We start from the raw sequence: 25,432 nt of genomic DNA, 5'->3' as shown, positions 1-25,432 counted from the left end.
AGTAAATTATTAAAGTATGAATTATTAAAGTGAATTATTAAAGTATGAATTATTAAAGTGAATTATTAAAGTTAAAGTAAAGTAAAAGTAAAGTAAAAGTAAAGTTAAAGTATAGTAAAGTATAAAAACTATGTATGTATAATACGCGTATAAATATATATAATATTAATTTAAATCGTTATATATATTTAATGAAATAAAATATAAATATCGTTATATTTATTATACTGGTTAAGTAATGAGTTATCAAAAGTGATTCTAGATATTTATAAAAGTTATATACGTTTTAATAATAAAGTTCTTTTTAAACTGAAAATGTTTTTGTACGTTTGAAAATAGATTAATAGAATATTATGGAAACCAATTTTCCACTAGCTTTTGTCTAACTTTCATAAATGACACTTTTTATTTTTATTTATAAATAGCTTTACAAATTATTCCAAATATCGTTAAGAGGAATAGATTTTCTCAAATCATAGTGGACCTCTCAATAGAGACTTGTAATTATAATTCAATCATTTAATATATATTTTTTTTAATTTCGTCGATAATCATATTGAAACAAATACGTTCATATAAAGCATTATACGTTTAAATACTTTATTGACATTTTCAATTTATAACATATACACATATACATACATATTCATATATGTTCATTTAATGGTTCGTGAATCATTGGAATTTGGTCGAGGTTTAAATGAATGTATAAACATAGTTTAAAATGCTTGAGGTTTAACTTAACAAACATTGCTTATCGTGTCAGAATAATATAAAGATAAGGTTTAAATTTAGTCGGAAATTTCCGGGTCGTCACATATAATGTGAAAGAGAAGATGAAGAAAATGAGTTACGTCGGTATTGAATGAGATTGGAAAAGTCAAGAGGAAAAAGAGGGTATCCAAGAAAATAATATGATGGAAAACGTACAGCTACTGTAGCCGGGTTATGTTCAACTTTTTTAGATTCCCCTCAAATTAAGGAAAGCGGTTTTTAAAAAAAATGGGTTTTGAAAGTTGAAACCGGTTTTTAATAAGGAACCGGTTCCTAAAATAGACTTTAGAAACCGGTTTTTTTTAAAAACCGGTCTCCCATTTCCGTGTTAGTAAAAACCGGTTTCAATGCATTTTCGGAACCGGTTTTTACCTCTTTTTCAAAAAACCGGTTTGCAATAGGGGTTTGTATTCTATTTTATGTAGTAGTGCATGGTTGCTGTTGGTGGCGGCCGGTAGCGGCTAGAGGCTGCTATTGTGGCTAATGACCGTTGACGATTGTTTGGGTCTGATTGGCGCCGGGGCTTTTGTTGTTTTAGAAAATACAGAAAATTTGGCGAATATAGACTTGATCTTTCGGTGGCCCGGCTTTGCTGATGATTTGGTTCGTTGTTGCACGGTTGTTCTCGTTCATTCCATTTTTCCTGTCGTCGTGTCTGTTTAGGTGGGTGCGATGTTGTTGCCGACGTAGCCGACTTGTTTGGCTTCGGAAAGTTAGGCCTCGGGATTAGTGTTCTTGGGTTGCCCGGTGGGCGTGGCTGAAGTGCGATTCTCGATGCGTGTTGGATGCGGAGTTTGGGTTAGGGGTCGGGTGTGTGTATATGTATGTTTAGTTCTGGTGGTGTTTGTGTAGTTGTGTGTGTTTGTTTAGCTCTCTAGTGGTTAATTTCAAGGCTATTGTACGTGTATGTCGCAGTTCATTAGAACTGATATAATGTTGTAATTCCGGATCATTTGATCTTTATATATATATATATATATATATATATATACTACTGTTTTTGCCAAAAAAAAAAAAAAAAAAAAAAAAAATTACTGAACATAAATATGAATACCATACAAACTGATTCTCAGTTGATTACAAATGGTCCGTTGAATAATAACATGTAACTGAAAAAATTATACTGTGATACATAAATTATGTAACATAATTATTACAACATAATTAATAGCAACCACTTTTTTATTGATCTAAGCTTCTATAATGGCAGCCAAAAGTGGCTTCCATCTTTCTGATCTTAACATGCTTCCTTCTGCAATTTCGCCACCCCAATTATCCAAAAACTGCCTTGAGCTGTTTGTAGCTTGAGGACTTTGTAACTGGCCTGCCAAAGTAGTTGTCGGGCCCGACTTAACAGAACATCTGCCCTTTTTGGCTATGTTCATGAGCTTCTTTGTTAGAGAGCCCAAGTCCAATGGAGAAGCATTGAACTTAAGCGTCGAATTTGGTAGCATGAAATAGATTTGACCCGGTTTGAGCTTATGATCAACACTGAGTGGTACTAAACCCGACTGGAGAATTTCGAGTGGGCTGCATAAAAAGTGTTTTGGGCAGTTACTAGTCACTTGGTCAACTGTCGCCGGTTCTTCGTAGTCCTCCAATGAACCATCTAGGTGCACCACTCTTATTTTGGTTAACACGATTACGCCTTTGCCAGACGCTTTGCAAGAAAAACGAGCACCCATCTTTCGATGTTAGGTAGTAACAGGATTAGTTACATGAACTTATACCTTGAGTACTTGTCGATGCACTTGATCGAACGACTTTGGTTTAGTCTAATCTTTGTATAAGCACATATATAATTAGTACTTATGTTCGAAGGGTGAATGTAAGTTATGTAATTTATAGTTGTAATGTGGAATGAGATATAAGACTGTTGACTTGTTGAACAAATGGAAAGGGATAGAAAGCAATGTACAAAGCAAACACAGAAGATATTTTTTTTAAGATTATCAATTTTTGTCCGTACACAATCAAATATGTTATATGAATTATGATGTTATACAGAATACTTTAAAATATATATGATTGTGTAAGAATAAAAATTAGTTGTATACAAATCATCACTCATAATATTTTTATTATGAATAACTTCAAAACATAAAGATTAGTGACCTAATCTATAGACAACTTTCAATGGCTTTATTATGGTAATTTGACTTGACTACTTTTTTTTCTTTCGGAAATACGATAACTAATAAGAGTTCCTTAGAAAGATGAAACCCCTAACAACATACAAACAACGAAGTACCGAGCTAAACAAAACTATCAACTTAATGAAAGCTCACGACTAAACAAATATGACAACAAAAACTTAAACCACCACAAAAAAAATAATAGTTAAAGAAATAGCATAACCAACGAAAACAAAGGAAGAAGGTAACCGATCTCGATAACAAACGGGAGATTAGAAACCATCTAAAGCAATAAAACAAAAATCGAAAAAACCCCTTGAACCCGAAATCAAATTTCCTTGACTTAACTAGTAACAACTTTGATATTGTCTTACCAAAATATATTTATTTGACTCGGTCAAGATTTCTAAGTGAAATTGAACTTTCTTGGCAAGTCGTAATGTAACATCAAACTTATAATAGAAACAGGTGGTTATTATTTTAGGGTAACATTAATTATAAGGTGACAAATTAGGATTCAAAAAGTATAAATCAAATGATAGCAACAATTAATCCTTGGTCTACATTACAATATCAAATAATAATGCAAGATATACACAGATCAGTACAAAAGCAATTCTCTAAATTCAAAAATCATAACGAATAACCAAAATGTTGTGTGTCCAGAAATGATACAAATATTGCCCAAAATGAAGGGGAAAAAATCTAAATTTTTAGTCAATTTCTGAACTCGACTCGACACTATTAACTCGAATAATTTGCAAATGTACTCTGAAAGGAGCCAAGTTTACAGCAAGCAAGCATTTTTGTCGTACCACGTCATCTCTCTGTAAGATCAAGATTTACAACAATGTGAAAATGGGTCGAACCAAATGGGTTTTGATCCAACCAAAGAATCAGAAGTAAGAATCTCATGGTTTTGTTGTATAGTTTTCAAAAAGGTCTATCATGCTGTCTAAAGTCTCTGGTAAGAATTTTCTTGCGAATAAGTAACACGGCCGATTCATCCCGTTCCATAAGCAAGGATCAATCATTGTTTCTTTCTGTATAATTTAAATATAACATGTTAACTTTAATGATAAACAAACTTGACATAAAAATGTATGGAAAGTTAACAAAGGTACGTACTTTATCTTCGCTTGTAACGTGAATACTTTCAGAGATGGACTGCAAGAATGTACCATAAGAACATTGAGACAAAAAAATTTATAAAAAATAGAAATTTACTATTTGAATAAGAGAAAGGCGGTTTGATACCGTGATATTTTTAATGAGCTGTTCAGAAATATCCTTCTTCTCGTAGGTTTTCGGATGCCATTTATGTTCAGACCAATCAACGTGTGTAACAGACCAGTTTGCAATACCGTTGGGATCATGCATCTAACGATTAAAGATATATGACTCATAAAAACCATGCAATTTGATAGTTTTTTTTAGTATTAAAATATACATGAGAGAATATATACTCACATGGAAAAAGGTTGGCAAGAAGTGTTCATCCGCATAACAATTGCGGGATCCCTCCATACCAGGCTGTCATATACGAATGTAAATGAAGATATCAAAAAAATGTTATAAGATTAAATTTATCATAAAAAATGCAACGTAAACATAAACTCACCCTGCAATAATCTCGAAACTTTGCGTAATAGAGACTATCAGCCATTACTATGACTGCATGTTGGCGCTTCATAGTAAACCACTACACAAATTCAACATTAAAAGGCTTGATTAGCACTAAGCTGAAGTAGGTAAGAAATAAATACACACACAAAAATACACCAGCTTTATAAGATGACATCATAATTATAATTAATAATTAATAATTATAATTATACCTGAGCACCCTTCCTGAAGAATTTCTTCTCAACTTCGGGCAACATGTGTTCAGAGTACCTGCCACTTCCATGTGGGCCCGGATCCGAGAAACTGTATAGAACATGAAATGATGTCATCATATTTACGAGTGTTCTATATGCAAAACCCAAACCATATCACAAATTTAATTCCTTAACTATTTGTTGATTGTTCATAGCTATATGTTTATAAATGTTGCATTTGAATTATAAAACATAGAATTCGACAAAAGAGATCTGTAAGTACCTGTCAATGAAGCTGAGATTTGTGTACATAAGATAGTTGTATACGTAGTCAAAATCACGCAATGGTACGCAACTGAAATACAATATACATCAGAAATATTAATAGCAAATTCATAACAAATAAACATGCCCGAGTAGGAGAAAAATGATGATGACCTGTCGGAAAGTAATACAAAATGTTGATTATCGAGATCCTTCAATGCATTCGCTAGAAGCCGTTTCTCTGCATCAACCATAGAAATTGTGCCCCATTCAACCTGCCACAGATATTTATATAAAAATTTCAAATTTGACATGTTCATATAAAATATAAATATAAATATAAAATATAATAGTTACAATACAACTTTGGATATGGTTTTCCTGATTCTCTATACCATTTGGAGTAACCATTGTAAGTATATACAATTTTTTTTTTTAATTGTGAAGAAAACATGGCAAGCAATTCAGTTGATTTACTTAAAAATAATAACAAAAATAATTAATAAATAAATAATCATTTTAGTAAACCAACCTTGCCACTGCGAATTTCCCGGTTGAAAAAGTGACGGCTAGTGTGGACTGGTTTATCCCTTGATGCATGAATATAGATCGAAAATCTACCTTCATGCCCCTATACAAAATACACACGTGTCAATACATACGTTATACGCATATGATCATAAAAAAAAAGGCAACGACTCAAAGCTCAAGGACATGAAAATGGCATTTACGGACCTGGAAAAACTTATCCCACAATTTTTCAAAAGGCAACGATCCAACGCTCAAGAACATGAACGCGATCTTAGGATTTTTTGACACCATTGGAGGCGTGTTTAAAATGCTACTAATTACGACATCAGAAGCAACCTCATCGTCACTTAAAACTCGAACTGAAGGTGGAAGCCAACTTGAAAACGTTTCGCAACTAGAAACCGAAAAAATGTAGCAGGCACTTGAAGTTTGAGGTGGATAGATGTATGCAACGACTAAAAAAACGCAAACCATTGAAATTAACACGATGATCCATGTGGGTCCCTTTATTTGACTACGATGGCGATGCGTAGGTAACATTTGTTGCATGTCTTTCATGCCTAAACGCCACGCTTTTGATAACTTCATTTATAAACTATGCAAGCATCACACTGTTATATCCTCTGTGGAGTTATATATTATATAATTCCCTTTGACCCAAAATGAGCAACGATCTCGAAACTATAAAGAAACAGCAACAACCAAGTGACTTCACAATCAAGAATTATCCAAACCTAAAAAAAAAAAAATGCAACATTATTAAACATGTCTGATCTTGAAAACTACATCTCAACATAGTAAAGAAGATCTCTAAATCTATATCAGTGCTTGTATCTTGATCTGGCCAGATGCGAATCAGATCAAACGAAATTGGGCAGCATTATTGACCACTAAAATCGATTAACGACACAAAATTGAGATAAACTGTTTAACTATTTAAGTGTAGGTAGGTATACACCAATTTAAACTATCATTATCTTTGAAGCATAAAATCTAAGCAGAAGAAACTTCAAGCAACATGAATCTTAAAAAAACAGCAACTCAACAAATATAAATAATAAATAAATATGAATGAAAACAAAAGAAGATAAAATGGGTCAAGAATTCAAGATACAGCAGCCATCACAACCCATATTACTTAAAACTACAAGAAAACATGAAAGTCAAACCTTCCATTTTAGGTCAACGCAACCAAATCCATCTCAAAAACACAAAAATGCGTATACAATCACGAAATATTCATGCCCTTTAAATCCCCAATTGGCATACGCAACTCACATGTGTTTCTACACAAACATACACATAAGTATATGCACAACTAAATGTAAATGTAACACCTGCTTTCAAACAATGAACATAAACCCACAAATAAAAATCAAAACTTTACACTAAATTTAAACACCCATTGACCAATTAAACATGTCAAGATTTAAATCTAACGACTCCCATAAAATTGGGGATTTTCAATAATGAATATAAATCTAAAATTTACATGTGGTAATCACCTGTTTTCGAATGGGATTTAAGATCTGAGTAGAACCCAGAAACAAATCGAAAGGTTATCTGTAATCTTGCAAAGATGTGTGTGTTTGTGTGTGTGTTTATATAATTGAATCAAGTTGAAGGAGGTGATAGGGAGTAAGTCGATTCGTTAATCTTCTCTCTCTAAATCGAATTTATAGAAATTTGTATTTATTTACGGGGTAAGTAAATATTAAAAATAAATAAATATTTATATAAATATGATTAAGATTGCTGCTGTATGTTTTAAAGATTAAGCCGGCAATTAATGGGACAATGAGTTTGTGTTATGGTTTGTTTCTTAGATGGTTTAATTTAGGATAAAAAGTATTTAGAATTAATTATTAAGTACAAAAAGGTTATTGAACACTCTTTTAATTTTGACCAATTGAATTTTCTTTATGGGTGCTAAATTAGATGCATGACTTTTTAAAATCTAAATTCAAGATTCAAAGATGGTATTATTTTTTTCTTCTTTTATTTAATTTGGCTATTGGCTATTCAAGTTCTAAGTTTTGCAAATTGACCATGTAGAAAGATTCTTTAAGAACTTGCATGTTGAAAGAGTCTCAAGTTTGGTTCTTTTTCTATATTATTTTAATTTTAATTTTAATTATTATTATTATTATTATTATTATTATTATTATTATTATTATTATTATTATTATTATTATTATTATTATTATTATTATTATTATTTTTACTATTTTATTTTTAAATACTAAGACATTTATTTTACATATTTGAATGTGAAAGGAGCCATGATGTTTAATAACATAACTAAAAGTAGGTTTTGGATTTTAGCATAACTCAAAAACTCGTACGATTTGCATGGTTTAGACATGGTTGAATATCAACAATCTTCGTATTTAGATCGTTTAATCTAACGACTAATCAATTTAGAATATCAACTATATATGATTTTAGATAGTTTAATTTAATGAATAATCGATTTATTCAGTATAACATTTATATATTAGAAAGGTATTGATATTTTCAATGTTCAACGTAATAAATCTACTACATTTACACATTAAATATTTATATTTTATAAATACTTCACCCATGATGAAAATATCAATTTGAATAGTGAAAATATCAATGTCCTATAATACAACAACAACAATATCCAATCCCGCGCCTGCGAGGTATGGGGAGGTAAGATGTAGACAATCCTTCCTCTATCCTAGAATAGAAGAGAAGTCGTTTCTTTAACCACGAGTCAAGAAAAGATTCTCCACCCACATGAAAGGAAATTCATCCCCCTCTCTACTTCAGAGTAGAGAGATTGCTTCCGCGGGGACCTCCGGCCAGGAAAAAAAATAAATAAAAAATAAAAAAATAAAATAAAATAAAAAGAAATGAGATAAAAAAGAAGGAAATAAATACATAAAAAATAAAAGATAGACGCCATGAAAATGGTAGAATCAAATTTTCATGGGTTTTAAAGTCTGCCTGGAAATCAATTTAGGCTCTAAGCGGCAGTCAAGGCGCCACTAAATCGACGCTTGTCGTTGCCTCAATAAATAGAGCCAAGGGACCTTGTGGACAGCAACTCGAAGGGCATGCCAGGTGGAAGTTGTTGCGCAAGCAAAGAGCCAACCACCCGTAGCAAACCAAAAAACCACTCATGTACCTTTACGGTAGACACCCCCGAAACCACCCAGCTAGAAGAAACCAACCAAGCTCAAGAGCAAGGAAGGTCGTCCTCAGCCATAATGATCCCAAGATGCACCTAACGATGCGAAGAACCAAGTCATACATACATGCTTACATACGTACATACATGCATACACACAAACGTAAGCCTACATACCTACCTACATACATCTGAAACACCAAAACATACTGTACATCCATGAGACGTACCTACGTACATACATGAAACATACCTACGTACATACATACATGCATACAGCCATACATACAACCATACATGCATAACATACACGCCTACATAAGCATACATACATACGTACATACATATTGCATATAAACATAAATACTTATATACATCCATACATACATGTAAAACGTTTATACATACCAAGTCATACATAAACTTATTAACAAAACATACATACATGAGTGTATATACCACACCAACAGTCAATGTCCTATAATCTTTGCATATATTGATTGATATTTACTTGAATTTCATTTACTTAATATGATTTTTGTATATTTTAAGAAATTTAAATTTGTTTATAAATATTTTTTCTTAGTGATAATAATCATTGCATGTTTTGAAGTGTCCATGTTGTGATGTATCCTTATTCCTTAACTTCATGATGTTCATTCTTCTGTTTTGTATTTTTGAATTTCGAGAGCCTCATGTATGAGGCATGACAATGTGAATGCAAACAGGCTCCGCCCTGGACCCGTGCTCATCTCTGCCCTCAAGGGCGCCATTGACATTGAGTGTGCCCTTACTTGCCCTCAAGCTTGTGCTCGAATTTCGCCCTCGAAGTTTTATAGGCAACCCATAATCCAGCACGAAACAAAGTCTGCATCCACTTTCCTCTCTCCTACTTTGTGCAATGTTAATGTACTCTAAGTATAAACAACTTGTAACTAATCTATTTAATTAATTTGATGGGAAGGAAGTATGTCATGGTTGGTAATGTTTTGTTATGGGCATGTGATGAAAGGAAGTGGTGAGAAAGTAGAGAGAGAAAGCTGATGTGACGGTGAAGAAGGATGTCATGATTGAGAGTGGTCTAATGTATCCAATTTTTTATCAATAAAAGGTTTGCTTCAAAAAGAAAAAGAGAGAACATTGATAAATTCTTAAAACTTTTATATTCAAATTAAAGATGTAAAATTATGATAAATAAATTTAAACCTTTCATAGATTTATTAAGCATGCCAATGAATAACATAGATATAAAAACAAAAATATGATTTGACTTCATCATCGAACCGTGAAACGGTCATGAATTCCGTTTAAAAATCATAACTAATACAAAAGCAAAACGACAACATCAATCACAAAAACAATGACCTTAATAAAGAGGATAAAAGGTTTAGTTTCAATTTTCTTTTAGCAAAAAATATCTCCCTCATCTATAAATGAACACAAAGTGTCACAATCATACAAAACCAATTCAATAAAAATTCCGATTGATCATTTTAATGAAAAATATCTATACAAATGCAACGTCCTCAATTCTATTTTTATACTTTTTGTGTCACATAATCTTATACTAGTATTCGTTTGCCCTAGTTTGTCAAGTAAGCTGTGCATAAGTATATAGTTTTCCTATTTGTATCTTTTGTTTCTTTAGTTGCTCGGTTTAGCTTTTTGCCTCTTTTTAAGTCCATGTAGTGTTTGTTGTATCCTTTGGCTTAAGTTTTAATGAAGTCCTTATTGCCTTTAAAAAGAAAAAGAAAAAGAAAATCTTATAGTAAAGGTCACAAGCATTAACACGTTCCATGTGCAATGTCTTATAGACTAAAATAAAACGTGACAAAACATTAAGTCCACCATTATTGTCTTTTCTTAGAAATTGAAAATATTACAAGAAGGAACGTAGAACTAAGGAATTCACACATGATGGTGTGAGAATACCCGACTTGTATGACCGGCAATTAGATTACAAATAGCTAGAAACAACGTGAGCAAAAGTTCAATAAGCATAGAGTCCCCCACAACCAACACAAAACGAACCACCACCAACCGTGAGCCGGCAATGAGGAAGGGGAACACTCAAGCTACGATGCAATGACATACGGAATAACAAGTCAGGGCAAAAAAAAAAAAAAAAAAAAAAAAAAAATCAACATCAAAAAGCATAAACTGAATAAGGATTATAAGGTACACGTTGTTACAGGAGAGTGATTGGAGAATTAGTGTGAACTATGGCCAGGGGCGGAGCATTATTAGGGCAGGAGGGGGCCCTCGCCCCTCCAAAAAATAAGTAATGGGAATTTGTATCCCTTTGAGTTACGGACGTTTGGGCTTTTGAATCAACTAAATCGGAGTCCGTGTGAATAAGATATGCCGAAAATAGTGAACACTCGCATATTTTGTTCATCACCAAATTACTTCATGCTTCTATATCTCATGATCATTTTTAACTTGAAATCAATCTAGAACTAACGTTTAAGAAGTTAACTTACATAATTTACAATCAGGATCGTTATTGTCACATATAATGTGTAAAAAATATGTAATTTTATCCTCGAAACATTGTGTTTTTTCTTGTTAAAAGATGTATCACATATTTGAAAAAGTTTGTCCTCAACCATGATGTTCAAGCTCCGCCACTGGCTATGATTACGAACAAGAAAAAAACTACTTGAATTGCCTATGATATCATCAAACACCACCAACAACCGAAACATTTAAGATAGCCCAACGAAACCACATGACAAACACACACCAGGTCTCACAAATATATACACTTCGGCATAAGTAAGTTGAAAACATTGAAGCTACGACAATAATAGCAAAATTCAAGCCACCCAACCCTCTAAACCCGGACAAACGATCACAAAGTACAATGATGATCACGAGAGCACCTATCAAAAGTGATTATTTAATAAAAGGGATTTGATACTTTCACTTCAACTTTTATTAAGTTCATGCATTAACTACTTTTATTATGCTTAACAAAAAAAAGGGATTGCTAGAGAGGTCCCAACGGTACTGCCCTGGGGGCCGCCCAGCCGACCGCCCTCCTGGACGCCGATGGCAGCGAGCAGCCTAGGAGTCCGCCCTCCCTTGCATGCTCCATTTCGTGCATTTGAATCACATTTGTGGACGAAAGAATTGGGACATTTTGGGACATTTTAGCTTTTAGAAAGAAAAAAAATCCTCCAACGGTCAAGTAACGGCCATTTTTTCTTCTTCTCTTTTTCACTCTATATATACACAATCAATTTCATTTTTAATACACACATTCACCAATCTTTTTTACTCTATCAACATACAATATCATTTTATCAAACTATTATTTTCTTTATCAAACTTTTACCCAAAAAATGAATCCAAATAATCCAAATTTCGATCCCGTCGAATTACTTGATGCATTGGATGAGGTAAGCGATGATGAAGAAGTTGTCCCCGTACCAAGAGGACCTCGAAGATACTTGCATAGAGATTGCGAAGGCCACGCAAGAGTTTTTTATAATGATTATTTTTCCGAAAATCCCTCGTTTTCGGAGGAATATTTTCGTAAACGGTATCGAATGAGCAAACCTTTATTTCTTCGTATATGTCAAGAGTCGAAGTGCATATGCGGATGGACGTGGAATTAAGAGATGTGGGCATTCATCGACTACTACGAGATATGCTTGTAGAACACGTGTATAGTCTTCCACCTAATTATCGAATTCGACATGATCCGACAATTAATCCAAACAATTCAAGCCGAAACAGGACCTTCACACATTCCCGATGACGAAGAAGAAGTCCAAGTCCAAGAAGAAGGCGAAGAGTAGTTTTTTTATATTCTAATGTAATTTTATTTTTTAAATTTTTAGTTTTAATTATTGTAATGTTTATAATTTTTTTTTTTTTTAAAGTTTAGTTTTATTTAAATAAATATTGTTTAGAAAAATAAATAATAATTAAAAAATATAGAAGATAGATGTAACTGTTAAGAATGTTTAGTCATGAGTAGGCGCTGATGTGATGCTGATGTGCCGTTTAGTTCTGAGAGACTAAATGACTAAGGGTGTGTTTGATAAAACTGAATGATTTAGTGCTGAATGATTCAGAATCTGAATGGTCCAGTGCCTCTGAATAAGGTTTGCTCTGAATGAAAATAAGCTGTTTGATAATCATTTAGAATGAACGATATGAACTGACTAAAAATACCTTATTAACGTATGACATGAATAAAAAAAATCAATATACTTGTTAGTTAGGTGATCAGGATATGATTTAAAGAGAATATTATAGATAATTTAGGCTCTTAATGGTTAAGAGAGTGTTTCATCTCTGAATGATTCAGAGTTGAATTCTGAATCATTCAGTACCATATTTCATTCAGATGTCAGAAACAAACGTACTGAATGCTGAATAACCATTCTATTAAGAGGCTAACAAACCCACCCTAAGCACAACCATTGGATCTTTTACGCTAATACACAAAAGTAGGGAATTTATTAAATATCGAATTGGATTTATCGTAGTATCAACGTTAACCGTTGGATTAAACATTAATCCAACGACCGATAAAACACATACAGATGCATCGCAAAACCTAGCATCATAGAAACATTTCACCCTTCACTCCAACTTCAATCTTTGATCACGACTCAACAAATCTGCACTGATTAATACAGATTCACGATTCCAGAGATTATCAAAGGTACGCAGGTTTATAGTTTGTTTCTACTTACATTGTGTTCCTTCTTTTTTTTTTCTTCATATAATTTGTTATCAATTGCCCACCAACTGTTTGATATAAATCCCAACTTGTTTTACATCCAATAGTTGAGCTGTATTGTTTGGTTTAACTGAAATTTATGGACTGCCCATCATCTGTTTGATGAAATGTCACTTATAGAGAATTTTTTTTACTGGGGGCGAAATTTCTTTTAAAAGCGTTCACATTCGCTGCAATTTTTTCTGGGCAAAATAGGGAGACTTTTGGGCAAAATAGGGATGTTTTTTAGCAAAATATGGAGGCTTTGGGCACAAAATATGAAAATCCAAAATTTTAGCTCAAATCCACTGGGGGCGTCCCCTGTATTTCCGCCCCTGACGGTAGATATATCTCAATAAATTTTCGTGGAGCTTATGTGCATTTGTAATGACTTGTATCAGGTATTGATTAACAAGAAAAAGGCTGCAAATTGTACACTCGAAGTGTGATTGGGAAAGATGCGATTTCTTGCCCGCGCGATAGCCCAACTGTCCACGAACTCGAGGACCACACAGTTAAAAAGTGTGACAAATTCAGTAGCTTATAGTTTTCTTTCGAGTAATCGGTTTCTGTCAACTAAAGGGGGGAATGAAGGTGATATAGTTTGGGGTTCCGAATCAATATGGTCAAGCGGGCTTACTAAAGAGCATTTTGATGGTGAAGTCGTTGGCGAAAAAGTTGAGGACAGTGATGGCGCTGTTAGTGGCGGTGTTGGGGGAGGACGGGCATCGGCATCACCTTCATTTGCATATGAAAGTCAGACTGATGATGATTACGAACGCATAAGGAAATTGGCAGAACAAGCTTCGCGTAAAGATAGTGAGTTTGCTAGAAAGTGGGACGAGAGGATCCTTGAAACAAATGTGCTGATGAAAGAGGTGATTGAACCTGGTGCACGAGGTGCGTATCTGAAGGACTCCGAGAAGGCTGAAATGTATCGGTTACATAAGGAGAACCCGGAAGTTTATACTGCTGAGAAGTTGGCGAAAGACTATAGGATTATGAGGCAGAGGGTACATGCTATTTTATGGCTTAAGGAAGATGAAGAAAAAATGGAGAAAAAGCTTGGACATCCACTTGATGACTCTGTGGAGCAACTACTTGATAATTTTCCTCAGTAAGTTATTTTTAATGATTGCTTGTTTATTTAGAATTGACCGAAACTTTGATGAATGCTTTATGCTAATGGTTAGTGATATTAGAAAAAGTATAAAGATGTGAAACCCTTGGGTTTATGGGACATGAAGTTTTGATATGTTTTTAGTGGCCCAGATTTCATTGCGGCACTTTTTTGATTGAGAAAATGTTACGTTTTTAAAAAAAGTTGCTACGTCTTTAAAAATTTTGTCGCCCCCGGTGAAAAAAATTCCTGGTTCCGCCACTGCTTACGTCTAACATATTCATCCAATTATGTTTTTTGAAAGAACTCCAAAGTTATATATACTTTGGTACATTTATGCTTTCTAAATGTCTACATTTTTCATTACATATTAATGCATCTGAATCTAATCTTTATATACTTTCGTTTTATTTATTTTGGCTTCTTGTAAAAGCTTTAAATTACAAACCTATAATCATTGTGTAGTGTCGCTAATCAAAAGTATCTTATTGGCAAAAGTGTCATGTAGCATGCTAGACCTTCATATATGTGTTTATGAACTTATATGCGATTAAAGCAACAGAGAAGACTAGTTTCAACTTTGGTATACCCGAATAGGAATAGGAAGTACGCTTGTCTTGTTGTTGTATCCTTTAATACATGTCTTTATCTTTATTTACATTTAGAATATAAGTGGTAGTTAGTGCATTCTTTACGGCAGAAAACCACACAACTTTTTATCTGGCTAGCCTATAAGCCTTTCGTGTTTATTACCATTGCCTTAGTGTTGCACTCTTAACATAAGCTTGATATCACACTACAATAACTATTGTTGTGTAGCTTATATTGTAATCCCTCTAATATAGATATAGCCAAAATGATTAGATTTTTTTTTGTATATTCAGAGTTTTAAACCAATGTGAAACTGTGACCACCTCCCTAGATCCTCAAGAGCTCTTTGCACACACGTTGCTATATCTGACTAAAAGCCTTTTATCCTCCTTGATGTATTTGATGAGTCTTGTGCTCATAGTTTTCTTCACTATCTTTGACAACTTTGGTAAAACAATTTTCATGTTCTCTCTCTTTTCTTTGGTCTTTTTTATTATATGTTTTATTATTTATTATTTTCATTCGGTACTTGGGTCAACTATTCAGTCAAATGATATTGAGCATGTTTCCCATCTATTCTCGAGAAACACATGGGCTATGTCTTTGCAAAATTGTGCTGAATTTCATAATTTAATCACTAGACACTTATTGAAATATCATGATCAAAAACCTAATACAAAGTGATGTTCTTGAATTGATATAAAGTTGTTGAGGCATGTTGAAATTTGAATTCTTAGAATCTTAGATCTGACTGCTTTTTTATTTCAGTCCTTTACTTATAAGAACAACCACACTATCTTGTTTGTACTGATATTCCATTTTTGTCTGTTATTCAATTTTGAATATATAAAATCTAGTTTGACGAACCTACAAATGTACCTGTTGTTAAAGGATATAGCATAGCTATTCAAACATGATACTTATGCGATGATGTTGATAGATGTAAATGCAGATACCTTTCAATGTAGAACCATCATCCTATTATCATTATCATAACAATCAAATTTGAGCAAAAACTACATTTTGAATAAGCTACATTCATCTATGATCACTTAGGTGTTCTTATTGTTGGTTTGCAGATTTTTTGATTGGCATGATAGGGAATTTCACGTTGCGACTCTACCACACAAGCCAGATTTTAAAGTGATGCCAGAAGGCTGGGATGGCACCATTAAGGACCCAGATGAGGTGCTGTACGAGATATCAATGAAAGAAGACGAGATCTTATATCAAGAGTTCCTCGAAAGGTTCAACTTTAACAAGATGAAGGTAACCTCTTTAAATCTTGTAACAAATATAATTATTGTATTCCTTACTTGCAAGTTTCTTTAGATATAGATAAAGGAGTGTTGCGAGTGTTGGTCAACTCAACCCCTACTAAAAATACCCAATTACCATTACCCAAGTTGCCTGACCCGCTCATATTTCAACCTCCAGTTGACATGGCTTGTTTCATAAAACAGATTGCAGGTCAAGTGAAAGTCCACAAATACAGCAGGAGGCGTCCAACAGAAGGATGGGAAATCACAGTTGAAAAAATGGGCCCGCGTGGGAAGCGTGGGGACGGTGGTGGCTGGAAGTTCAAGAGTTTGGCAGACGGGTCAACCAGACCCCTTAACGACTACGAGAAAATGTTTGTAAAGCGAGAGAAACCTCGCAGGCGACGCAAGATTCTCCACCCAAAGTAGATCCGAAAGATTATTGATGTTATTTTCATAATATAGTCAGACAGTTTTATTCTTTGATTAAGAATTTGATCCCTTTTGTTTTTGTCGCTTGTAGTTGCAGCATCACTAATCTTTCGATGTAATGTTTGTTAGTCCCTATATAAATGTTATTCCAAGTCTAAAACGTTCGAGCAAAACAATTTTATGTACTTGGTATGATGCAAGTTGAATTGAAAAGAAAATATGTTTGTTTCAAGTGTTCGATTGGATCAAACTAGGTGAAAAATATGTTGAGTTAAACTCACCTTTTTACCTCTTCTTTTTTATCCCTTTTCGAGAGATCCAAGTTTGCCTCCTCTTTCTTATAACAATGTCATGATATTTTTACAAGACGTCTCATGTTTAACCTTGCATAAGCCTTGGATAACCGATTATTCCCATTATTACAGAGTCAACGGAAGAAGCGCATCTGAATCCTAATTTCTACAACTCTGTTTTATACAACTAATATCTTATCCTCAGATCCTTGTTACTCCGTACAATTTATTTATTATTATAACTATCAAAAGTGCATATATAATCAACAACTATGTTGTTGATTATTTTCTTAAATTCACTTGGTGCGTTCTTCTTGTCTTACTAGATTAATACTATGATGATCATTTGCTCATTTTAACTGGCATATAACTCATCACCCGTAAGGGATCGCATATACATTCAATTATAAAACCGTATAGTATCTAATACTCCATTTGGATAATTGCAGCAACTCCCTTTTAAAACGTCTCATGAAAAGCCTAGGCATCCAAACGTTTGCATCTTTCTTGTATGTAAAAGTCGCAACTGAACAGACATTTCTGGATGGAAATCGAATAAGGAACGGTATATTTGTAAGGAAGGTAATTGTAATTGTTAATACAGAACATCAGAACGAAAAGGCAATAGATTTAAATTACAAACCCTTAACTATCTCGACATGATCTCCTCTTTAATGCAACAAGAAAACATATATAACATCAAATTTATCTATCTCGGAGTACTTAAGATCAAAAACGGGCTTTCCTCTTGCGGGCAGTGTATTTTGAATCTGGCGGGACAACGTTTCCTTTGCTCCTCATTTGTTCCTTTTTCTTCAGTACCCATGATCTCGTCTTACCTTTCTTTGTTAGTTTTTGCTTTTTTCGAGGCCTGTGCCTATCTGAAATACACACCTGCACAGACAACAAGAAAACAAATATTAGCAATGACATAACTCTTTGGTGCATATTCCGTCTTAATAACGCCCAACCCAAAAAAGATTTGATGCTTATCGGTTTATAAAAACTGTAGTGATGTTAACTTACAGTTTGGCCCTCTTCATCGCCACTGCTCTCATCATCTGAGCAACTACTTCTGTCTTCTCCTTTGGCACTTGGTGCAGCAGTACTTAATGAAGGGGGCCCACACGTAAGCACAAGGTATTCTTTTCTTTTCTTTGAGCTGTCAATAATCAGTGGACGATTAAGAAACGAATACAAAAACAATATATTGTGATCAGTGTCTTTTTTTTCGATCGCATGAGTTTTATCAACTTTTTATGTGACAAAAAGGTGATACCTGTGGGGGTAATCAATGACAACTCCACCAGAAAATCCCGCACGCATAGCAAAACTAAGGATTAGCTCTCGTTGGGCATTGTTTTCGGGATACAATTGAAAAACTGCTCTAGCTCCCCTGCCCATACATCTATAGAGTGACCCAAAGAAAGCTCTGCAAGTAGAGAATAATCGTTCAGTATTTTACAACCTCTTTATGCTATTCTTTAATACTTGTAGTAAATATATTTTACTATCATTCAAAGTAAATTTTATAGTGGGAATATCATAAAGATTATACCAACTTAGAGAACATATTTAAGAAAAATAACAAAAAAACATCTATTTTTGGTGGATTAATATGAATTGAACAACGGAACTATGATCACTGGGTACATTTTGAGAACAAATAAAAACAAAGAATTTACATACTTCAATCTTAATCGTGGCTCGTGACACGATTTATCAGCATTGCACAACCACTGCACAATACAATCAACCTGTTAGAAAATATAGGTCTTACCTTGCATGAATGCCTACTATACTCACTCAAGTCCAAGATAACATAAATAGAGGCAATTTTATAAGACGCGATCAATTTAAATTGATTTTCAATTGACCAACATAAGCAGATACAAGAAGGAACCCTAATAAACCAGCATACTCTATAAAAAGGTGAAAATGAGAACAAACAAGACCCTCGTTAGAACTTTTGAAGCATTATTACAGCATATTTCTACAACAAAACGCAAAAGGTGAGTTGACTTGCAACACAATCACTCAAGAACAAAAATTAACCTGAACTGCCGAGATGCTGATGGCACCATCAATTACTCCAGGGCGAAGTCCTAGGCCCTGTATATACAATAAGATACACACTAAACTTTAAAAACTGAACAATTGCGAAAATAAGAATCTCCTAAATCAACATAAAACTTTTCCTTGAAAATGTTTGATACATTCATCATCCTGGCTTGATCATAATACAATACTTTTACTGTTTACACAAAGACCTTTTTAAAAACCGTACATTGTAATAGCGCCTAAAGTCATGATACAGTTTCAATTAACTTCTCAAAATCTTAAACCATGTGTTCTTGCAACTTTTTGATAAGCAAATGGATGATATAATTCGTCAAGTATGTCGTTCTGTCGATTGAAAAGTTCAGGACAATGAGACGTGTTGTCTTATCAACAAATCATTTATCATCCCCATGTAACGAACACCTATGTAACAGTAACGGTAGATCACAGCCAACATTTCTATCCTATAGACGAAATACAAGGTAAAAGAATGACTACCTGACCCATGTCACCAAGTATAAGATCACCATCTGTCTCCCGCTCCAAAGCAACATCTGAATTCGAAAATTCTTATTAATATACATGTGCACAATTCATTAAAAAAAAACCTCTCAATCTTAAAGAGAGAGAGAGAGAGAGAGAGAGAGAGAGAGAGAGAGAGCAGGAAACAACGTAATTGTTTCATACCAAGCATCGATCGTGATATATCAAGACCAACCCAATGATGTCCATTCTCAGATATCGTTTCGCCACTGAGTCCCGAACCACAACCTGCCAATCATGAAATTATATGCCCAATTCAACTTTATGATTAATCACAAATAATATGTTTCACAACTTCTTGATTAAAAAATTAATCATAATTCGATAAAGCAGCTCCAAAAATCAATCAATCAATATAAATATAAATATAACTGCACATAATTGAAGTCCTGCAGAAGTAAAATAAATAGATTTACCAATATCAAGAAGCAATCTAGGGACATCATCATCAGGCAACGCAAGTAGCTCAAGTGCTCTCTCTGAAAGCTCTGCCTTCAAATTTCATAGCATCTTTTATATTTTCAGTAGCAAGATACATATAGATATAGATATACGTATAAACAATTTTACCTGAATTCCAACGATTCGAGAGGATGACGTGTATTTTCGAGCTTCAACATCGTCGTAAAATATCTCCGGCGGTGCTTGTAGCTCCGGTCGTGACGACATCTTTACTAACGGCGGCGGAGGTGGTGGTGATTTTAGCGGTTGATTATAGTTGTAACTGGTGCCGGGGTTTACACTGTAATGAAATTTTTAGGGTTTATCTTTTTAAAAAGATAAAAATGCCCAAATAGTCCCTGTGTTTTTGTTATTCTGCTCAATTCATCCCTGTATTGTTACAACTGCGAAATTCATCCTTATTAGCACTAATTTGTCCCAATTCAGTCCCTGTGTCATAAATCCGGTAACTGCTCCGTTAAGTTACTGTCACGTACTAATCACGTGACCATAATTCCCAAATTAAATATAACAGGTCGTGGATTTTATACCCTAACTGATATGTTCTTCGTTCTTTCTTTCCCATGTAAAATCCAAAACCCTATCTGATATATTCTTCGTATTCTATTGTTGTGCTTGAATGTTTTGGTATTATTATTATTTTTTTTTTTTTTTTTGATTTCTTTGGTATAATTTTGTTGTGCTTGAATGTTTTGGTATTCTTTGTTGCAGAACCACAACGAGAAAGCAACTGCAGAACCCTAATTGAAAAACAAGTTTGATACAATGGCTGTGTATTGTGTGTGTGGAAGTGTTTCCATTATTCGAAAGTCTACTACATTAAAGAATCCAGGTCGTAGATTCTATTGTTGTGCTAGAAAGGTAATTTCATTACTAAGAACCCTAATTTAGTTTTAGTCGAATTGAATTTTACACACAATTGAAATGTTATCTAAAATTGCACAGGAAGGAAAGAATTGCGGCTTCATTGCATGGGTGGATCCTCCTATTGAAGATAATATACAAGAAAAAGATGCAGAGTTGTGTCGTTTGAAGAAATTTTTATTTGTTTAATGGTTTTTTTTTTTTTTTTTTGTTATTGGTTTTTCAACTAGTATTTAGGTAATTTGTAATGTTCTAGTTCGATCAATGTTTTTCTTTTTAAGATTGTAATTTTGAATTTTGATTATGAATAAAATCGAATTGAATTTTGGTCAATAGTTGATTGTGTTACTGTTGCTGTTATGTTCCATGTTACATGTCGATTTTAATTTTTTCAATTGTTATGTTGCACACTTCAGACTTGCACACTTTGCAGTTGTGTTACTGTTGCTGTTATGTTTCAATTTTTTCATGTTACATGTCAATAATTGATTGTGTTAGTGTATATTATGCAGAACCACAAATTGCAGACCAAACATTTTATGGTGTCTATATTGTGCAGACTTGCACACTTTGCAGTCAAGTATAGACCCCCAAAGTTGACCACTTTATGCTGTTTTTATTGTGCAGACTTGCACACTTTGCAGTCAAGTATAGACCAAAGTATAGACTTGCACACTTTGCAGTCAAGTATAGACCAAAGTATAGACTTGCACACTTTTCATCAATTAATGACCAAAGTTGACTGTTTTCATCAATTATTGATCAAAGTGCACTGTTATCATCTAAAATGAGTCACAAAGTGGACTGTTTTCATCAGAGTTGACCCTAGTTGACAATTTCATCAATTTTTGACCAAAGTGGACTGTTTTCATCAAAGTGGACTGTTTTCATCAATATTGACCAAAGTGGACTGTTTTATCAATTTTTGACCAAAGTGGACTGTTTTCACCAATATTGACCAAAGTGGACTGTTTTCATCAAAGTGGACTGTTTTCATCAATTATTCATCAAAGTGCACTGTTTTGACCAAGGTTGACTTACACATTGTTATGAATCAATTAACCAAATAAAAAACATCCATCATGAGTACATGTCAAATTAAACAACTCAAAGAGCATATCCAACAAGTCAAATCCAAATACCATAACCAAAAGACTAGATCCAACAAGTCAAATTTAAATGCTAACAAGATCCATCAAAGACCATATCCAACAGACAAAAAAAAAAAAAAAAAAAGAAATCCAACCATTACAAAATACTTAAAGGTTTAAATAGTCTTTTAGTCAATTACTTGACTTGAAACACTTTGACTTCCAGCAACTTGACTTGAACTTGCACCTGCTTTTCCATTTCGTGCACCTGCTTTTCCTTTTCTTGAACCTTCTTTTCCACAACCCTTAGAATTATGACCCAACTGACCACACTTTTTACATGTTTTACTTTTCCCAGCTCTTGATAACTTACCATTCATCACCATGGGTTGCTCAATTCTAAACAGGTGATGATTGGTTTGTCTCTACCATCAACTAACTTGCTATTGAAGATCTCACACAAGTTATTCAATAACATATCACAAACCGATCTACCTGTAAAGTGTGACCTGCTCCAATGTTTTGGATGAATATCCATTAACCATTGATATGCACTTTCATTTTCTCTTCTTAGTTCCTCTATTGATTCATTAAATTCTTCTATAGTTGTTCTTGTGGCACATTTCCACACCAAATCCTTGATCACTGGTCCTTTGTACTGACCTCTCATATTTTCATAAATATGCCTCATACAGTACCTATGCTCAGCATTAGGAAATACCCTTGCAAGTGCTGGTAGCAAACCCTATTCACAACAGAAAAAATATACATATAACTGGATAGTACAAAAAATAAAAGTAACTGTAATCTTAAACATAAAAAGTGTAAAAACTAACCTTTTGTCTATCTGATATGAATGTGAAGTTGCTATTTGACACTAAACCTAAATCATCACCTAGACAATTCAAAAAACATCTCCAAGAATCACTGCATTCAGCCTCAACAATTGCATAAGCTAAAGGGAATATACCATTATTAGGATCCACACCAACTGCAGTTAAAAGTTGTCCTTCAAATGGGCCCTTTAAAAAATAACCATCAAGTCCTAATATCTCTCTTCTACAAGCTCTAAATCCTTCTTTTAGTGGACCCAAACAAATGTACACCCTTTTAAAAACCCTTGTATCCAATGATGGGTTAGGTTCAGGATGTACATTTATTATAGTAGTTGTGTTTGGATTCCTTTTCTGCAACTCCAAGCAATAGTCTCTAAGCCTCAAGTATTGTTTCCTGTAATCACCAATAATTACTTTCTTTGCCTTTGCCTTGGCCCTATATGCAGCCATCTTCTTCACTCCCAATTCATATTTTGATGTCATTATCTCTTGAATTGCACATGCCTTGAGATCTGGATCTGCTACTAAGAGTTCACCAATTTCTTTAGATATAAAAGTCGATGACAGTTGTTTTAGTTATCTCTTTTGTTGACAAGTGTGTTCTTCATGTAAGGTTTTGACAATCAACGTATCATGGTTTTTACCTTTTGAAGCAAGTAAGGTCCAAGGGCAAGCAGGTTTGTTGTTGACATCAAGTCCCAATCCATAACATCTAATTCTTACCCTCTCTTTATCATTCTTTTGTGGTTTCAAATCCCTTCTTGTTTCAATTGTATGAAGTCTTGCCTTTTCTTTGATTTCCTTAGTAGTAGAAAACTCTTGCCCAACATAAAACTTGTGATAACATACTTTTAGTGGTTCTTCATCATTAGTTTTTCTCAATTCATTCAACCTCAATTTTCTTTCAATATCCACTTTGTCACACTCATTTCCACAATCAAATTCATCAAAGTCAACACCTTCAGCTTCAACAACTTCTCCACTATCAAAGACTTGGTTTGGTTTCAACTCTAGATCATTAATCTCATAATTACCATCATCAATAACATCTTCTTCACTACCATCTTCTTCACTATCATCTTCACTCTCATCTCCACTCTCATCTTGACATAAGTATTCAGCATCAATTTCATCAATCAAACTTCTCCTTCCTATAGAACTAACCCCATGTTCAACATACACATCAATGAATTGAAACTTTGGAATGTAACTTAACATGTTAACAACATCAGATTCTCTTGCTAAAGGAGACAACCCATTATCCAAATCACTGTCAGGAATTCTAAAATGATAATACAAAACTTCATCACCTACATTAACAACATCCTTTACAATGGCATTTAGCTTTTCCATACAAAAACTAGAAGTTTCAATAAAATCAAATGGATTTAACATTCCTCCAACGTAGTGTCTTTTAGGTTTATCGATGAATTTACCATGATGATGTAAGTTAATGGCAAAAAGCTCTTGGTAGACACCTGAAACAAAAATGAAAACCCTAAATATTAAGCCATTGTAACATACATGAATTAATGAAAACCCTAAATATTAATCAGTGTATGCATCAATGAAACAGTAAAATTGTAATCAAAATATGCATCAATGAAACAGTAAAATAATAATCACAATCAAAGTATTAATCAATAGAAAAATCTTAAATCAAAACTTAGAGTAACAGTAACCTTGCTAATGAAGGTGATATTTATTTATCAATGTAACAGTAACCTTTCTTTAAACCCTAAATATTCATGAAACAGAATTTTCGTGTAAATAACTAACCGTATGTATCTTGGATATCATAATCACACTTATCTGGTCTCATAAACCAACCATGATCATCTGCCATTGGAGTGGATCGATAATTTTGAAATAAGAAAAACGGAACAGATGTGAATAAGTAAACTGAATATGGAACCGTATACAATCACGTGAGTGGCACGAGGTGTTAAGTAACGTGCCTTTAAACAGACGTTAACCACAAGGATGCTTTTGGGACTGTTTTGACCTATTAAGGATGAGTAGTGCAGATCCAATAACACATGGATGATTTGGGATAAAACGCAAAAACACAGGGACGATTTGGGCATTTTTGTCTTTTAAAAATAGCGTTTTATATGTATGTATTAAAATGTGGAAAACTCATTTCAACCCTCAGACTTATAAATAACTGGCACCATTGGTCCCTCCAAAACTACAGGTTTTTTAGAAATCGATTCAAGTAAAACGAATCCAATTCATTAGAGTATATATTCAATACGTCCCTAAGTTGATCTTTTCTTTTTTGAGTTGTATCAAATTTATAGTCAACCTTCGTAAAGAGTGATACCAATTGTGATGATCTTATGGGAACGAACCCGGAAAGACTCAAAAGTAACTCAGGAACCAATCGCCCAATCGGTGAGTTAACACATACTAGCCATAAACTCAAATGTAAAACTCACTCCTAAAAGCTTTTGAG

General features: G+C 33.7%; 3 protein-coding genes and 1 long non-coding RNA gene across 7 annotated transcripts; 2 read left to right on the top strand and 2 right to left on the bottom strand.

The window, feature by feature from the left end:
- Positions 1–3,457: 3,457 nt before the first annotated feature.
- On the bottom strand, positions 3,458–7,162 carry LOC139852172 (glycosyltransferase BC10-like). 2 transcript variants are annotated; one of them, XM_071841397.1, is made up of 11 exons: positions 7,030–7,162; positions 5,729–6,258; positions 5,526–5,624; positions 5,168–5,268; positions 5,013–5,084; positions 4,748–4,838; positions 4,531–4,611; positions 4,380–4,442; positions 4,167–4,289; positions 4,038–4,076; positions 3,458–3,952 (listed from the first exon to the last, which is right to left on the bottom strand). In XM_071841397.1, exons 2-11 carry the CDS (start codon positions 6,110–6,112, stop codon positions 3,821–3,823), a joined length of 1,185 nt encoding a protein of 394 aa, XP_071697498.1. In that variant the 5' UTR covers positions 6,113–6,258; positions 7,030–7,162; the 3' UTR covers positions 3,458–3,820. The 2 variants fall into 2 exon arrangements, with proteins under 2 accessions (XP_071697498.1, XP_071697499.1); XM_071841398.1 differs by having other exon boundaries at positions 5,729–6,205.
- A 6,106-nt stretch (positions 7,163–13,268) lies between these two features.
- LOC139853351 (protein GAMETE CELL DEFECTIVE 1, mitochondrial-like) lies at positions 13,269–17,028 on the top strand. Its single transcript, XM_071842735.1, has 4 exons — positions 13,269–13,365; positions 13,824–14,539; positions 16,213–16,402; positions 16,597–17,028. Exons 2-4 carry the CDS (start codon positions 13,881–13,883, stop codon positions 16,819–16,821), a joined length of 1,074 nt encoding a protein of 357 aa, XP_071698836.1. The 5' UTR covers positions 13,269–13,365; positions 13,824–13,880; the 3' UTR covers positions 16,822–17,028.
- A 636-nt stretch (positions 17,029–17,664) lies between these two features.
- On the bottom strand, positions 17,665–20,454 carry LOC139853094 (18S rRNA (guanine-N(7))-methyltransferase RID2-like). Its single transcript, XM_071842463.1, has 9 exons — positions 20,292–20,454; positions 20,138–20,213; positions 19,866–19,949; positions 19,677–19,732; positions 19,173–19,229; positions 18,807–18,856; positions 18,397–18,549; positions 18,144–18,279; positions 17,665–18,011 (listed from the first exon to the last, which is right to left on the bottom strand). The coding sequence occupies exons 1-9, from the start codon at positions 20,388–20,390 to the stop codon at positions 17,847–17,849; spliced, it is 876 nt and encodes a 291-aa protein (XP_071698564.1). The 5' UTR covers positions 20,391–20,454; the 3' UTR covers positions 17,665–17,846.
- Positions 20,455–20,655: 201 nt separating this feature from the next.
- LOC139851552 (uncharacterized) lies at positions 20,656–21,380 on the top strand. Of its 3 annotated transcripts, none has more exons than XR_011760652.1 (3): positions 20,656–20,748; positions 20,895–21,044; positions 21,129–21,380. It is a non-coding gene; the product is annotated as an uncharacterized lncRNA (long non-coding RNA). The 3 variants fall into 3 exon arrangements; XR_011760651.1 differs by having other exon boundaries at positions 20,746–20,810; XR_011760650.1 differs by lacking the exon at positions 20,656–20,748 and having other exon boundaries at positions 20,830–21,044.
- Positions 21,381–25,432: the final 4,052 nt, after the last annotated feature.

Source organism: Rutidosis leptorrhynchoides, chromosome 6, assembly GCF_046630445.1.
Source record: "Rutidosis leptorrhynchoides isolate AG116_Rl617_1_P2 chromosome 6, CSIRO_AGI_Rlap_v1, whole genome shotgun sequence".
Taxonomy (NCBI): domain Eukaryota; kingdom Viridiplantae; phylum Streptophyta; class Magnoliopsida; order Asterales; family Asteraceae; genus Rutidosis; species Rutidosis leptorrhynchoides.
Note: the sequence above shows the minus strand (reverse complement) of the source record. Positions and strands in the feature narration are given on the sequence as shown.

Coding starts and splice junctions, on each gene's coding strand:
- LOC139852172 (XM_071841397.1), bottom strand. CDS start 6,112: ATGAAGTTATCAAAAGCGTGGCGTTTAGGCATGAAAGACATGCAACAA. Junction 5,269..5,525: donor GGGAAATTCGCAGTGGCAAG/GTTGGTTTACTA, acceptor TATCTGTGGCAG/GTTGAATGGGGCACAATTTC. Junction 4,077..4,166: donor AGCTCATTAAAAATATCACG/GTATCAAACCGC, acceptor ACATTCTTGCAG/TCCATCTCTGAAAGTATTCA.
- LOC139853351 (XM_071842735.1), top strand. CDS start 13,881: ATGCGATTTCTTGCCCGCGCGATAGCCCAACTGTCCACGAACTCGAGG. Junction 14,540..16,212: donor CTACTTGATAATTTTCCTCA/GTAAGTTATTTT, acceptor GTTGGTTTGCAG/ATTTTTTGATTGGCATGATA. Junction 16,403..16,596: donor TCAACTTTAACAAGATGAAG/GTAACCTCTTTA, acceptor TTCATAAAACAG/ATTGCAGGTCAAGTGAAAGT.
- LOC139853094 (XM_071842463.1), bottom strand. CDS start 20,390: ATGTCGTCACGACCGGAGCTACAAGCACCGCCGGAGATATTTTACGAC. Junction 19,950..20,137: donor TAGATTGCTTCTTGATATTG/GTAAATCTATTT, acceptor CATGATTGGCAG/GTTGTGGTTCGGGACTCAGT. Junction 19,733..19,865: donor TATATCACGATCGATGCTTG/GTATGAAACAAT, acceptor TTTCGAATTCAG/ATGTTGCTTTGGAGCGGGAG.